Raw genomic sequence first — 15,955 nt, forward strand, 5'->3', positions numbered from 1 at the left:
TTAAAATGAAATATAAGAAATAGAGTTGAAAGGTCAAAATGGAACACATAAAATAAAATTGGGGAACCAAAATGGAACAAGGTAGAGATAGAGTGCCAAAATGAAAAATGATGCCCGGTTAGATGGGTTGTACATGTATTTGGCCTAAAAAATTCTTTATTTTTGTTTGTATTTTCTAAATAACAAATGGGTCCTACATGAACAGTTTATTTCGGCCGCCTGCTTTGTCGTCTCTCTCTCATTTTTTCTTCCACCCTTGTTGTCCCTTTCTTCTTGACTCTTTTCTCTCTCTCTCTCTCTCCCTCCTCTTTGTCTTTTTCTCCTCTTCATATCCATCTCTTTGTTTTAAATTTCACTTTCTTCTTTTAATTTTCTCTTCCCCCATTCTTCTTCTTCTTCCCTTTATCAGCCCCCTCTTTGTCTTACTACTGCTATATTTCTTGTTTCATAAAACTGTCTTTTCTTCTTTCTTTCTGAAAACCCCAAAAAATTAGGAATAGAAATCACTATTTTTTGTATACCCTTTATCACATATTCAGTCAAAAGTATAGTATGAAAGCTAAAAAACTGATCTTGAAAAAGATCAGTGGACCTTTCTTTTGAGTTTTGTCCCAAGATTTGATTTTTATTTGAGCAAATAGTTATGGCTGGCAGTAATGAAATTAATGCTAATGAATCTAAGGTACCCCTTTTGATCATTTTGTTTTTTGGTATTAATTTGTTGGGTTTTTTTGTTGTTGCTAATTATGGGATCATTTTGCTTGTTAATTCATGGTTTTTAGTCTATTGTAGGGGTTTGACTTTAGGTGTTTTTAAGAAAGATTTAGTTTTTTTTAGGACCCAAAATCTGATCAAAGGCAAAAGTTAATCCTTTTTGCAATTAATTATAGGGTTTGAGCTTTGCTTATGTATTTGCTTTGTCATAATCTAATATAGGGGGTTTGACTTTTAGGTATCTAAGAAAAAATGATTTTTTTTTTTTTTTTTGAGAACTCAAATTATGATTTAGGGCAAAGGATGAATCTTTACTATTAATTTTAGGATTTGAGGTATTTATGTTTGTGATTTGTCATGCTTTGTTTGATTTTTCTCATAGTTTCATTACCTACTGTAGGGGCTGTTTTATGTAGGTAAAAATATTAGAGTTTATTGAGAAACCAAACTCTGAGTTTGGACAAAGGATGAATCTTTACCTCTAATTTTATGATAAGAGCTCTACTAATATATATGATTTGTCATACTAGTGTTTCTTTGCCTATACTGATTCAACCTCCTTCCCGAGTCGAGTTTCTATCGGAAACAATCTCTTTACCTCCCAAGAGTAGGGGTAAGGTCTGCGTACACACTATCCTCCCTAGACCCCACTTGTAGGACTCCGCGGGTTTGGTGTTGTTGTTGTTGTTTGATTTAACCTCCTTGTGAAATCACCTTTTGCTTTTGTGTTGCTGTTTTGGGGTTGTTTCTTTCTTTTCCATTTACTACTGTCTTTTTTCTTGCTGTGGAAAAAGTCTACAGATTTTTCCCTTTGTTGGAAATAACTGTATTTGGATTATCATAAGATGCATTTGGCTATTATCAATTTGCTTCAAGTGGCATGAGGAGATGGCTATTAGTTTGTTAAATCAGTAAACTTCTGTATTAACTTTGCATTTTATCGCTTTTGGCAGAGGGTGGTTCCACTTAATACATGGATCCTTATATCCAATTTCAAGCTTTCTTACAACATACTTCGTCGGCCTGATGGCACGTTTGACCGTGATTTAGCTGAGTTCCTAGATCGGAAGGTCCCTACAAACTCCATTCCAGTCGATGGGGTTTATTCTTTTGATGTATTTGATCGGGTGACGAGCCTTCTTAATCGAGTCTATCGATCTGCTCCTGAGGATGAGGCTGATTGGGGTAAAGTAGAACTCGAGAAACCTTTGAGCACCACCGAAATCGTTCCCGTTATAATTTATTTCCACGGCGGGAGTTTTACTCATTCCTCGGCCAGTAGTGCTATTTATGATACGTTTTGTCGTCGCCTTGTGAAGATTTGCAAGGCGGCTGTTGTTTCTGTGAACTATCGACGATCGCCAGAACATCGATATCCATGTGCATACGATGATGGATGGGCTGCACTAAAATGGGTCCAATCAAGAACATGGCTTCAAAGTGGGAAGGACTCGAAAGTTCACGTCTACTTAGCTGGTGATAGTTCTGGTGGTAATATTGCTCACCACGTTGCAGTAAAGGCTGCTGAAACAGGTGTCGAAGTATTAGGTAATATCCATCTTCATCCAATGTTTGGTGGACAAAAGAGGACAGAATCCGAGAAAAGATTGGACGGGAAATACTTTGTAACGGTTCAAGATAGGGATTGGTACTGGAGAGCATATCTACCAGAAGGGGAAGATAGAGATCATCCGGCTTGTAATATATTTGGCCCGAGGAGGAGTAATCTTGAAGGACTAAAGTTTCCAAAGAGTTTAGTCGTCGTAGCTGGTTTGGATCTTAGTCAAGATTGGCAATTGGCATATGTCGAAGGTTTGGAAAAATCCGGGCATGAAGTGAAGCTCCTGTTTCTAGAACAGGCAACAATCGGTTTTTACTTCTTGCCTAACAACGATCATTTTCCTTGCCTAATGGAGGAGATAACGAGCTTCATCCATCCTAACTGTTCATAGATTTAAGTTAACTTCAGCTATACATAACAGAAGCTTGACATCTCACTCGGGTTTTTTTTTGTTCTCTGTAGTGAATAGATTGGTGTGTAGTTATATGATCTAGAATTACTTCACTCTTACTCGTCAGCATTTTACGTGTGGTAATACGAGTGCCTTTCTCCATCTGACAATCACTGGTTTGATCTTCTTGATATGAAGCAGGCCTAACGTGTTATCTGAGGGAATTGTAATTTCTGGAAATTGGCAGAAGCATCTTGTTCTGAGCTTTACCTAGGGGAGTTGTATACCTATGAAAGGAATAATTGCAGAATATGATGCTGTTGTTTACTTACTTGATTTGTATGTTGTGCTTAAGAAATACTATATATATAAAGATTTTGTTTGTTCATTTTCTTCCAAGAACTGAACTCTGCTTTTCTGATATTATTGTCTCAATCTGTTGAGTCGAGGGTCTCCCGGAAACAGCCTCTCTACCGTTTTGCGTACATTCTACCCTTTCCAGACCCCACTAGTGGGATTTTACTTGTTATGTTGTTGTTGTTGTTGTAACTGAACTCTGCTTTGTTTGCATTTTGTTTTTCTTTCTTTTCCCCCTAGTTATGAGCTTATATTTTGATCTTCCTACTCTCCTTTTAAGGGGTTTGAGAAGAGATTTTATCAACTGCTCACTGTTAAGATATTGTTGGTTGGATGTTACTTATTAATTTTATGTGAGTATTTCTAGACCACTAAGGGGTCGTTTGGTTTGAATACAAGTTATGTTATGCTGCGATTAGTTATTCTGGTATTGTTTTTATTCATTGTTTGGTATGTTGTATTAAAAATAATATTTGCATAATGTCTAAGGAGGTCCTAGTTATCCCGACACTACTTATCCCACACCCTACAAAGTATAAGTTATCTCTGTAATAATTTTAATCTCAGGATAACTTATCCCAAGTTCTTCCCAAACAAAGTATTAAGGTGGTATTAAGTTTTTGTCCCAACACTATTTCTACTTGTACCTCATACCAAACGATCCATAAGAGCTCGTTTGGTATGATGGACAAGGAATAATTATTTCCGGTACTAAATTTAAGAATAGTTTATTCCATGTTTGGTTGAGAGAAAATTACGGTATAATTAATTCCGGGATTGTATTATTTTTTATCCCTATGAAAAGGTGTAATAACTAATTTTCGGATAACTAATCCCGGGATAACATTTTCCCAACCAAACGGCCCCTAATTTGTTTTCATAATAAATGGCCAGAAAGACTCACTCATGCGTTCTTATCAAGCAAATGAATATATGACATGTGTTTTGTGTATAAATCTTCATTAATCATGGTTAGTAATACGTAAGTATTTTCACTTTCACTCGTAACTCTAACGGTTAAATTATCTTGTTTGATTTTTTGAATGATCTCCCTTAATCCATTAGTTTTCTTTTTTCTTTTTTTTTTCAAAAAAGAAGAAGAAATTTGACCTTTTTTTTAATAAAGAAATATAATTTTATTAATGAATTTTGCGAGTATAATTCTATTGGCTCCCTTAATCCTTCCTCCGGATTGTTCTTTGTGATTTTGAGGGTTGGATCAACATATTTCTCAAATGTAGAATGATACGGACAATAGCGAAGCCAGAATTGAACACCCTTTGCCAGTGGATTATGTGAAGTATTACTAATATTTTACCCTATACACATTATAATTTTTCGGCACCTATGGCCAAATAAAGTTTCGCCCCTGGACGCGGACCTCCCTAGGATGTATTTGATCCCCATAAAAGTCGAGCATTATTTGGATCTTCTTCTTGAAGTATTTGATTATCAAGAAGCATCCGCCACCCTCCGAGTTGATCTTGAGGAATAACAATTAGACGTTTGGTCCCTTTATTACACGATTGGTCCATTTAATACACGTTTGATCTTGAGATTCTTCCTTTGGATTGTTCTTTGTCCTTCATTACACGTTTGGTCCATTTATATTCTTGTCGTCAACAAATGTCTCGTATTGGCCTTTACTATTAACATGCTCCAACATTAAATAGGTGATCTTCACGTGTCCAAATTCTTCGAGAAAAAGAGTTTTAAATTTACACTTAAATTTTTGACGATGCCTTAAAATTACTTTCACTTTAGAGCTCCATACGAGTCAAAAGCAAGATCAAAATTTTTTCTTAACGCCAGAGACAATATTAGACAAAAAATTTAACTAAGGACAAAATTTCCCTAATTTTTGATCATTTTTTTTCTTTTCCTTTATTCATAGAAAATAAGACTTTAGAAATTTTGGTGCTAACTACTTTTCCATAGGTCTAACAATCCTCGTTAAAACCAAATAAGGCAGCCTATACAAAACAGTGACCATTGATTGGACATCTTTGGTTTTAATGGAAAGTCCAAGAATCAATGTCTACATCTTCCACTCTTTTATATATCATCCACAAAAGTTGTCTCCAAAATTCTATTTAAGCAACTGAGTGGATTTATTACTCTGATGGATAGTGATAATTTTGGGTTTTTTTTCACTTTTAGCCCGTGCTAAAAATTACTTATATTCGATAATCGAAAAGTGTATAAAATTTGTATAATTTTTGTATATAATATACATAATATATATATATATACAAAAAAATATAAAAATATATATTTTTCGATTATTATTTTAAGAACGACCGAACAAGTATACAATGTCATTTTCTTTAAAAAAAAAAAAAAAAACTTTTTCCTAAAAGACTTCCTTTTTGTATCCCACTATGGATTTTAAGTTCCTTATCGTGTAGCTTAAAGACGACAGCCAACAATTGGGTTTCCCTTTATTCTGTAAAAATGTTAAAATAAGTCACGTGTCAAAATGCTAGCACGTCTAATATAAAGTTATTGGATACTTGTACTAGTGGGCATGAAAATGCATCCAATCCAATAGTTGAATTATACACAAGTTCATATATTAGTTTTTACCTTATATATTAATGTGAAACGATAAGATTGTCTCTGTATTACGGTCACGAGTTCAAATTATGGAATCAGCCATTGATGTTTGCATCATGGTAGGTTGCCTAAATCACATCCCTTGGAGTGTGACCATTTCCTAGACCTTACGTAAATGCAAAATGCTTCGTGCACCGGATTGTCCTTTGTCTATTTTACATTAAGTATAAAACCCACAAGGATTGTGGAAGAATGATAAATATACTTTAATCTTAACCAGAGTCTCTCGCTCAAGCTTTGAGTATGTAGTTTACCTATGTTATAGAGTACTTTACATCATAATTTTTTGACGCGAATCAAAATTAATCGGACCCATGTAGGAACATCAAATACTAGATGGAAAATAGAAAAATTGGTGTAACTAAGGCCCCATTTGTCTCTATATATTTTTTTCTTTTCAAAAAAACAAAAAAAAATAAAAATAAATCAAAAACATGTATGAGTTTTCCAAAATTTTTAGAAACTTTTTTTCAACTCACAAAATTGCAATATTTTTCAAATAAAGTGTATATTCAAACATAATTTCAAATTTCAAATACCATTTTTCATCTTAACTTCAAATATTATCTTATTTTCAAAAATTATAATTTTAATATGTCTGAACGCCTACTAAGATCCCGTTCGAACATAAAAAAAATTCATTTTTTTTCGAAAAAGTATCACTTTTTTTTGAAATCAGTGTTTGACCATAAATTTTTAATTTTCACTTGAAGATGAATTTTGGAAGTTTTTGAAAATTTACAAAACTCTAAAAAGCTGATTTTCAAAATTTTCATTCAGATCACTTACAAAACTTCAAAAACAACCCAAAATTATATTCATATCCAAACATAACTCTGATTTTTAAATACCATGTTCACATGAAAATAAATTCACTTTTTGTTTTTTAAATTTTTTATAATTCTTATGTCCAAACGCCTACTAAGTGGACCATAAAGAGGAATCCCAATTGTCACAATCCTCTACCCAAAAGGCCAATACCAAAACTTTCTCCACCCAATAAAATTAAACAGAGATCTCAAAAGAATGACTGGATATAGAGAGAGTGAGTACGAATCATCGTTATCATTTATAGATATAATTGTCAATAGGTAATCATTGTAGCTGATTTGATATATACTTCTTTGTCAGCTCTTGAGGGGTCTTCTTTTGGAATTTGGGATAGTAGATATTAAAAGATAGACAAAGACATCAAATATAATGACCTTATTGTATTTACTTGACTTGGTACTTCATTTAGCAATGCTTGGTTGCTTGCTTTGAGGTTACTTACTTGTCCGAATTGTATAGCTACTCACAAAATAATAATCGAACAATGTATAATTTATATATATATATATATGTTATATATAAAAAATATATAAACTTTATACACTTTTGCGGTTGCCAGATATAAATAATTTCTACCGCAAACTAAAAATGATAGTTGCCCTTACTTATATGCTAGTGTTCGAATGGATTTGTACACACTTCAATTATTTTATTATATAATAGTGCTTGTTATTTTTCACCGTCACACATATTGACTTACTACTTTGCTCTAGTGGTAAGCACCTTCCACTTCCAATTAAGAGGTTATGAGTTCGAGTCATCCCAAGAGCAAGGTGGAGAGTTTTTGGAGGAAAGGATGCCGAGGGTCTATCGGAAACAGCCTCTCTATCCCAGAGTAGGATAAGATCTGCTTACACACTACCCTTTCCAGACCCCAGAGATTATACTGAATTGTTGTTGTTGAACACCGTCATATAATTAAGACTAAAAAAATCTGTATATATTCGAGGGGGATGACGAGGGATTTTGGGTTAGGATTGCATAAGATTTGCTGGGGAGTGGGGACCTAGACCTAAAGAATTCATGCACGTACAATTATTTGTTTTTTTTTTATAATGAGGATTAGCAGCTGGATGCATGTTTTGTTAATATTGAATAATTAAATGTGAGTAACTTGGAGGAGACAAGGTCAAGTCCTCGTCATTAGAAGAGTTTTTTTCATGTTCAATAGTAAGAAGTAATAATGATAAAAATAACAATATTACTGCGGAAGGGATAGAAAGTCTCGAGTTCAAATTTAAAAATAAATCTTTTCTTGTATAAAATACGTTTTCCTCTTTAATGAGTCTCACGTGATACAAAAACATATCAATCAAGTTCCGAAATGGACAACAACAATTACACCGACAACAAACCCAGTGAGTTCTTATAAGTGATGTCAGGGGAGGACAATGTGTATGCACACCTTACCCCTACCTTGGAGGAAAAAAAACTATTTCCAATAGACCATTGACTAAAGACAAGATGAAAAGAATTAATGGCAACAGATGGTAACAAAATAAGGCATCAAAAAAATTAAAATGAAAAAATGCAATCAAACAGTAAATAGTACCATCAATCCAAGAATAAAGAGATACCATGCTAACACTATTGTTAGCGATCTGAGAAAAGGAACAGACACGTGCGACTGCCTACTAACCATTTACCCTAATTCTCGACCTCCATTCCCCCTGATCACGCCCAACTATGCCTTATAAAAAGGACAAGCGGTTGTTACAAATATAATCTGAGTATCTAGCCCAGAGTCGAATCCCACAGGGAATTAACCTACCAATTACTCTTGTCAGACTCACTGAATTCTTTGAACCAACTTTCCAGATATTTTGAATAACAATTGGTGATATTTTTACTAACTATAATTGAATGAAAGTAATAAAACTAAAAGCTAACTATGACTGGGTTGTAAACAATTAAAAGAAGGATCTAAGGTTGTGATTTCCCCTATTGATGGAATCCCTTCTTGTTATGTTCCACATAGATTTGCCTAAACGTCTCAATCGATCATGAGCACTATTACTACCATAAATCTCTCCCGAGTAATTAGGACAATTTACTAGACGCACTCTTCTGAGTTACGCTAGCTGGCTTTTATTACAGCTCACTTTAGATCGCACCCAAGGTTTCGTTATGCCTAATCCTACCTTTAAACCCTCGATTATTGATTCCTCATATACTTTGTTGTTAAACAATCACCTAAATATGCACTCTCTCCCGAGTAATACATACTAAATAGGTACAGTTAATTGAGGATCCTATCAATTAACTACAACAAGAACGTAGTTGAACAAATAGAGATTAAATTGGGCAAACTATATTAACATAATACGAAGTTCATCCTTCAACAGGTTCCATCAAAACCCTAGACTAAATAATTAGCTACTCATAATCGTATTCATACTATCAACAAAAAAATTTATCATAATTGATAAATACAAAAGGAAGAAAGGTAGAGCTCGATGTCGAATTATCCTCCTTGCCTCTTGCCTCCAACTAAGCTGTAAAAACCTTGATAGTCTCCCTTTGGGCGAGCTGGGCCTCTTATAGGTTAAGTAGAATTACCCCAGAACTTCCAAATTTACCCCTGAGATTATATGCTCCGAATTGAACGAGCGCGGCCGCGCTCGTGCCCGCACTAATGGCCGCACATATAGCATAGTATTCTGCCTCGAATTCCTGGGCTAGCGCGGTCGCGCTTATGGCCGCGCTAAGCTGGTCAGCATTTTATCACTTCTTTTCTCTCTTATTTCACACGTACTCAGCTCCGAGGGGTTTTCCTTGCTTTAATTTAGCTTCAAACATTGTCCTAAGTCCTCATAAATGCAACTCGCTCCTGCAAAACATGAAATTCACAATTAGAGCCAATTTATCGTCATTTAACCATCCTAGAACAGTGAAGCATAGTCAAGTTGGAGCATAAACAGTCCCCAAACTACATGAATCTAGCCTATTATCAACACCCCATACTTAAATCATTGCTAGTCCTCGAGCAATCTACCACACTCTATAAAGGTTCATTCACTAAGCTTTTTCCCTAATGTATTACACCAAGAACAACTCACCAAAGTTACGCCTAGTTGTGTACAACCTTAGCCTTAAGAGTCGACTCTCACGTGCCATGCAATATTCATATTTATTCAAATTATTCTATACAGAGGTCAAGACTTACCTTTCCTTCATAAATCACATGCCCTCACATCACACAAGAGAGTAGTTCCACAAATAATAATATTAAGAACAATTAGGAACTTAGATAGACAAATTTGCTCACTCCCAAAAAGAACATTCACATGCCACACAGATGCACCATAGGCTTGTACGTAGTATACTACTCTACTAATCGAGCCCATCCAGTCTAAGATCAAATAGGTCTTCATTTGGTTGTAATATAGGCTAAGGGACAGGTAGAATATATTTGGATATAGTGACTAACCTCCCTAAACATTTTTAATACAATACCATTCGCATTCAAAACCATAGTTATGTCAGACTAGACATTCCACCGCACTTCTATTTATAATACCCCAAACTCTATTAGGTGCAATTATATCAAGTCACCACTTATCAAGTACTACATTTACTCATTCTCTCTCTCTTTTTTTCTTTTTCTTTTTAAGTGGTGCTTATTCTTTACTTTTTCAAATACTGCACCTTTTTCTCTATTTCATCGGTTCCACTCAAAAACCAAACCACCACCCCACACTTTAACTTTTGCATATTTCATCACTATTCAAGTGCTCATGGGAGCTAAAAAGGTTCAAACAGATGGACCGTTCAAACAAATGGGTAAGGTTTGTAATGTGGTTGCCAAAGAAACAAGCTTATAGGCTCAACAAGGTTAACTATGATGTATCGCATTTAGGTGGGTCTACTTTATATATCTGGCTTAACAAAGAAATGCCTATATCACTTCTAAGACTGAATAAAGTTACTATTTCGTTTTGCAAACACACGGGGCAAGTTCTAGGCCTCAAATGCAGAGCATAGAATACAGTACAACTCGTACACACATGGTACATGACTCACTCTAGATTGGCTTATCAAGACACTCTCGTTTGAGTACTCAAGTCAGTTACAAACATACAATTTAAGGCACTCTAACAAGAATCAACCACTGAGACTAAGCGTCACACTCTAGTGTCTACTGTGTTCAGGTGTATCAACGCCAATGGCTTCTCTTTCTATTTCATCTCATAGCTCATCAATACTAACTAAAAACTAGAAACAAAATAAAGAAAAACTAACTATACCCGGTTCAAGAAAAACCCTTGGAAAAGAACCATGGCCCAAAGAAAAACCAAGGGGGAGTTACTACACTATCTAAAAAAAAAATCTTTCTGGTATTTTCTTTAGACTTACTTCCCTCAAGAAAACTGTCTAGAAGAACCGTCATCAGGAAGAGTCCACCATATTTCTATTTTTTTTCTTCAAATTTTCACGTCGACTTAGACCCTCACGAACCCGTCGAAAGACATCCATTGTTGGGATAAGTCAACTTACTTAATTTGACTATTACTCAAAACCACCGAAAACAATCAAGAAAAACAAAGAAAACATCAAACAATTAAGTTGTTATATATACACACATACATTAAAGTATCCCCCACCCCACACTTCAAAGGAAGACATGTCCTCATAGCATACAAAATAAAGAACAGTGAGGTAAATGAACTTCCCTAAGTGATCACTCTTGATCGGAGACCATCTCCGGGTTCAGATTGCAAGCACGACCTAGAGCTCTCAGCCAACCCAATACTTTCTTCTCCGATTTCACCTGCTGGGCAGCCACAACGTGAATACGTGTACCTAAGTCAGCGACCGAGGTACGCAATACGTCCACCTCCCGCTCCAAAGCTGTGAACCGGGTAACCCGAGCAGCCCCAGATGGTGCTGCATCCCCAGATGGTGTTGCAGCCTCTGTAATTTGCTCATGGGCCAATGATCGACCCTCACATCCTCCTGCTCAGCCTCCTCTTCCTCAGAGTCATCAGATTCACCACTATCATCACCACCGGCTGCCACTGGCTCCTTCCCAATAGTTACCTTATCTGCTCTAAACTTGGAGTCTTTTGGCACTATCCTATCCACAGCCAAATTTTCTGGCACCCGAACTGCCGGCATAATCTAGTAACTAAGGAAGGGAAGAAGAACCCATACCTTTTCACCGGACAACGGGTGAACATCTCCTCATGAATCAGCTTGGTCACGTCAAAGTTGTGGCCATTCATAAAGCACATATCAGAGCCGCTCGAGGACCATTCACCTCCGTGGTTTTGGAAGACGGGATCAGACGGTTGTTAATAACATATAACCAACACTTCCTTTCAAAGGTTAGCACTGCAGAGTGAAACTTCTTACCATACCTCATCAATATAATTTCCTTGCCGGGTTCACAGATTGTTGCAAATAACCTCTCCCACTGCGTGTGTGATCTGCCATACATCTCATAGTAGTCTTCATACGGATCCACAGGAGCAGGCAACTGGTATATGCTCCGTATAGCCTCAACAGAGGCATCCACCGCCTTTCTGCGCACTGTTACTATGCCATTCACATGTTTTTTTACTTTAGCGTAGAATTCACGGATAACCATCACATTCCCCTCGTCCGGCTTTTCAAGGAAGATTTGTAGCCCTCGCCTTACCAACTCATTATACAAGTTACGGCAGCCCAGTTGGGTCGACCCTATATCTATGCCCCTTTCTGATATCGGTTTCTTAGGGGCTTTATCCGCAAAGCGGTCCTAAGCCTTAGCAGAGACGAACCTGCTACTATCAAAGGGACGAACAAGAGTTGACTCGCGTGCCCTGGATAACCCATCTTTAACGCTGGACGAGGCACCAGTGGTGCGACATTTCCTAGATGGAGCCATAGTACCTGGAAGAATAATAGCATTATCACAACACATAATGTGTGACTCAATTGCGGTTACTCAGACTTCACTCACACAATTGGTCACAATTACCCATACACTCACTGTGGCATTTAAACAAACACCTTGTGGGCGTTATATACCCAGCCTCCAATTTAAACATGTTGGAACCCCATGGCCACTAAAATTACCCCAAATTCACCCACTAAGTTAAGAGACAACCTCCACCAACATCACCACCCACAAGCACTATACAAACACTACAGATTACTACTAAGAAAAGAAATGAAAAAGCTACTACATAATTAAAACAAATTAAAATAAAAATCTGCAAAAATAAAGAAAAATGGCAAAAAGAAACCTTACATGTAGGGAGAGAATATGGTAAGAAGTGAAGAAGAGTAGGGAAGGGCGTGGCTTGAACCTTGGGGAATTTGGGTGGGGATTAGTTGGGGAAGAAGGGAATTTGAAGAAGAAGGGAGTTAGGGTTGGGGGGTTTTCTGCGTTGGGGAATGAAGAAGAGAAAGGGAAATAGTTAGGGAGGGGGGGGGAGGTGAAATAAAAACTAACAATTAAACATACAAAATAAAAAAATAAAATAAAAAAATTGTTAAGTTAAATAAAGTGTCAGGCGGGCGGTCGTAGCGCGGTTCAAGCAAGGTCGCACTATTTGAGGCAGTGTTCTTGTCCATATGCGCGATCACTAACATGTCTATTAGTTCGATCGCGCTTCTAGCGCGGTCATAGCGTGGGCACGCTACTGGGTGAGACACTGAGGCAGAATGTTTGCCCATATGCGCAGCCTGTAGCGCGAGCGCACTCTTGGGCTAAAACGTTTTCTATTTTTTTACCTGTTCCTTCCGCGTTCGATGGACTTATCACTTGCCCAAGCTCACCTACATTGGTTAGTACTTAAAAAATCAAAATTAACAAATACTAACTATACTAAAGTCACTACGCATTGGGTTGCCTCCCAACCAGTACTTTGGTTAATGTCGTGGCACGACAATTACAACAAATTCAATGGGTTGCCTCCCATGAAATGCCTGATTTAACGTCATGACACGACACAAATAAGTGTATTTAAGGCTCGCTCGACCTCTGAGGCTCAGTCAGATGGATCACTGACACTTCCTTTGGTTTATCCATGCCCATATATAGTTTCAATCTTTGCCCATTGACTCTAAATGTATGAGAGTCTTTCTCTGAGGCAATCTCTATGGCACCTGAAGGGAATACTTCGACCACTCAAAATGGTCCAGACCATCGTGACTTGAGTTTACTCGGAAATAGTCTTAATCTTGAGTTATAAAGCAAGAAATTGGAACTTGAAACCTCTTCATGTTCTTGTCGTGCAACCTCTTTATTCTTTCCTTGTACAATCTCGTGCTCTTAAAATCAAGAAATCGGAACTTGTCTAGCTCATGCAATTTTGTGACTCTATTTGTTCCCGCAGCTTCCATGTTCAGATTTAGCTGTTTCATTGCCCACCAAGCTCTATGTTCTAGTTCCACCAGCAAGTGACAGGCCTTTCCGAACATCAACTTGTATGGTGACATACCAATTGGTGTTTTGAAAGCAGTTCTGTATGCCCAGAGTGCATCATCTAGCTTTTTCCCCCAATCAGTTCTTGTGGCATTCACAGTCTTGGTTAGCACACTTTTTAACTCTCTATTAGACACTTCGACCTGTCCACTGGTCTGAGGATGATATGATGTTTCCACCTAGTGGCACACATCGTACATTGCTAGCAAGTTTTTGAAGGCTCGATTGCAGAAGTGAGTGCCTCCATCACTGATAATAGCTCTCGGGGTCCCAAAATGGGTGAATATATTCTTCTTCAAAAACCTCACCACCACTCTTGCATCATTAGTGGGGAGTGCTGCAGCTTCCACCCATTTGGACACGTAATCCACAGCAACAAGTATGTACTTATTTCCAAAGGAGCTGACGAAGGGGCCCATGAAGTCTATCCCCCATACATCGAACACTTCAACCTCTTGAATTTGGTTCATGGGCATCTCATGGTGATGAGAAATGTTCCCGATTTGCTAACATTCATTACAGTCCTTCACCCATTGATGTGCATCCTTAAACACTATTAGCCAGTAGAACCCAGCTTCTAGCACTTTTGCTGCCGTCCTGACTCCTCCAAAACAGAAGATTGTTCTATCTCGAAACACACCTCCAGATCATATTGTCAACACATATTCGAAACAGATAAGGTTCATCCCAGTAATACATGCGGCAGTCACGATAAAACCTTTTTTTTTGCAGAGAGGAAAGGTCATAGGGAACTATACCGCTTGCTAGGTAATTAGCAAAGTCTGCATACCATGGAACTTCCTCAAGGCTTGTAGCGAGTAGATGCTAGTCTGGAAAGGTTTCCATAATATCCTCTACCTCAACTGAGTTTTCAGCTCCTTCAAGTCGTGATAGATGATCAACGATTTGGTTTTCTATACCCTTACAGTCACGAATCTCCAGGTTGAACTCTTGCAGTAGCAACACCCAACGAATCAGGTGCGGTTTGGACTCCTTCTTCTCAATCAAGTACCCGAGAGCTACATGGTCAGTATATACAATTACCTTAGAGCTAATCAAGTATGATCTGAACTTGTCGAATGCAAACACCACAACCATCATCTCCTTTTCATTCATAGTGTAGTTTAGCTGGGCTCCACTCAACGTTCTACTAGCATAGTAAATTGGGTGCATTAGATTGTCTTTCCACTGTCCCAACACTGTCCCCACTGCATAGTCACTGGCATCATACATGAGTTCGAATGGTTGCTCCTAGTTGGGGGAAACAATGATGGGTGCTGTGACTAGCCTCTTTTTTAACTCCTCGAATGCTACCATGCAATTATCAAAAAATATGAAAGGGTGATCTTTTTCTAACAACTTACAAAGAGGGTTGGTAATTTTTGAGAAGTCGTTTATGAATCTCTGGTAGAAACTGGCATGCCCGAGGAAGCTCCTGATTGCCTTGACTGATATGGGGGGTGGCAGCTTTGCTATCATGTCAACTTTAGCACGATCCACCTCAGTTCCCTTGATTGATACCCGGTGTCCCAAGACTATGCCTCTTATACCATGAAATGGCACTTTTCCCAATTAAGTACCAGGTTAGTCTCAATACATCTTTCAACACTCGGGTCAGATTGGTAAGGCACTCGTCGAATGAATTTCCCACCACTGAGAAATCATCCATGAACACCTCCATTATGTCTTTGACCATGTCAGTGAATATGACCATCATGCACCTTTGGAATATGGCGGGTGCATTGCATAGGCCAAAGGGCATCCTCCAAAAATCATAAATTCCATATGTGCATGTGAAGAAGGTCTTCTCTCTGTCCTCTGGTGCAATGGAGATTTGATTGTACCCTGAGTACCCATCCAGAAAGCAGAAGTAGGACCTCCCTGCCAGTCTGTCAAGCATCTAATCAATGAAGGGAAGTGGTAAGTGGTCTTTCCGGGTGGCCAGAATTAATTTCCGGTAGTCCATACAAATTATCCAGCCTGTGACGGTTCTTGTAGAGATCAGCTCATTGTTATCATTTTTGACAACCGTCATACCACCCTTCTTAGGAACGCATTGCACCGGGCTAAG

General features: G+C 37.6%; 1 protein-coding gene across 1 annotated transcript; it reads left to right on the forward strand.

Moving 5' to 3' along the window:
* Positions 1-258: 258 nt before the first annotated feature.
* On the forward strand, positions 259-3,054 carry LOC104237512 (gibberellin receptor GID1B-like). Its single transcript, XM_009791671.2, has 2 exons — positions 259-682; positions 1,668-3,054. The coding sequence occupies exons 1-2, from the start codon at positions 644-646 to the stop codon at positions 2,664-2,666; spliced, it is 1,038 nt and encodes a 345-aa protein (XP_009789973.1). The 5' UTR covers positions 259-643; the 3' UTR covers positions 2,667-3,054.
* The last annotated feature ends 12,901 nt before the right edge of the window (positions 3,055-15,955 follow it).

This window comes from Nicotiana sylvestris, chromosome 2 (genome assembly GCF_000393655.2).
Source record: "Nicotiana sylvestris chromosome 2, ASM39365v2, whole genome shotgun sequence".
Classification (NCBI taxonomy): Eukaryota; Viridiplantae; Streptophyta; class Magnoliopsida; order Solanales; family Solanaceae; genus Nicotiana; species Nicotiana sylvestris.

Bases quoted from the DNA above. Each gene is read 5' to 3' on its own strand.
- LOC104237512 (XM_009791671.2), top strand. From the start codon at position 644: ATGGCTGGCAGTAATGAAATTAATGCTAATGAATCTAAG. The intron at 683-1,667 runs GTACCCCTTTTG...CGCTTTTGGCAG, and splicing joins TTAATGCTAATGAATCTAAG to AGGGTGGTTCCACTTAATAC.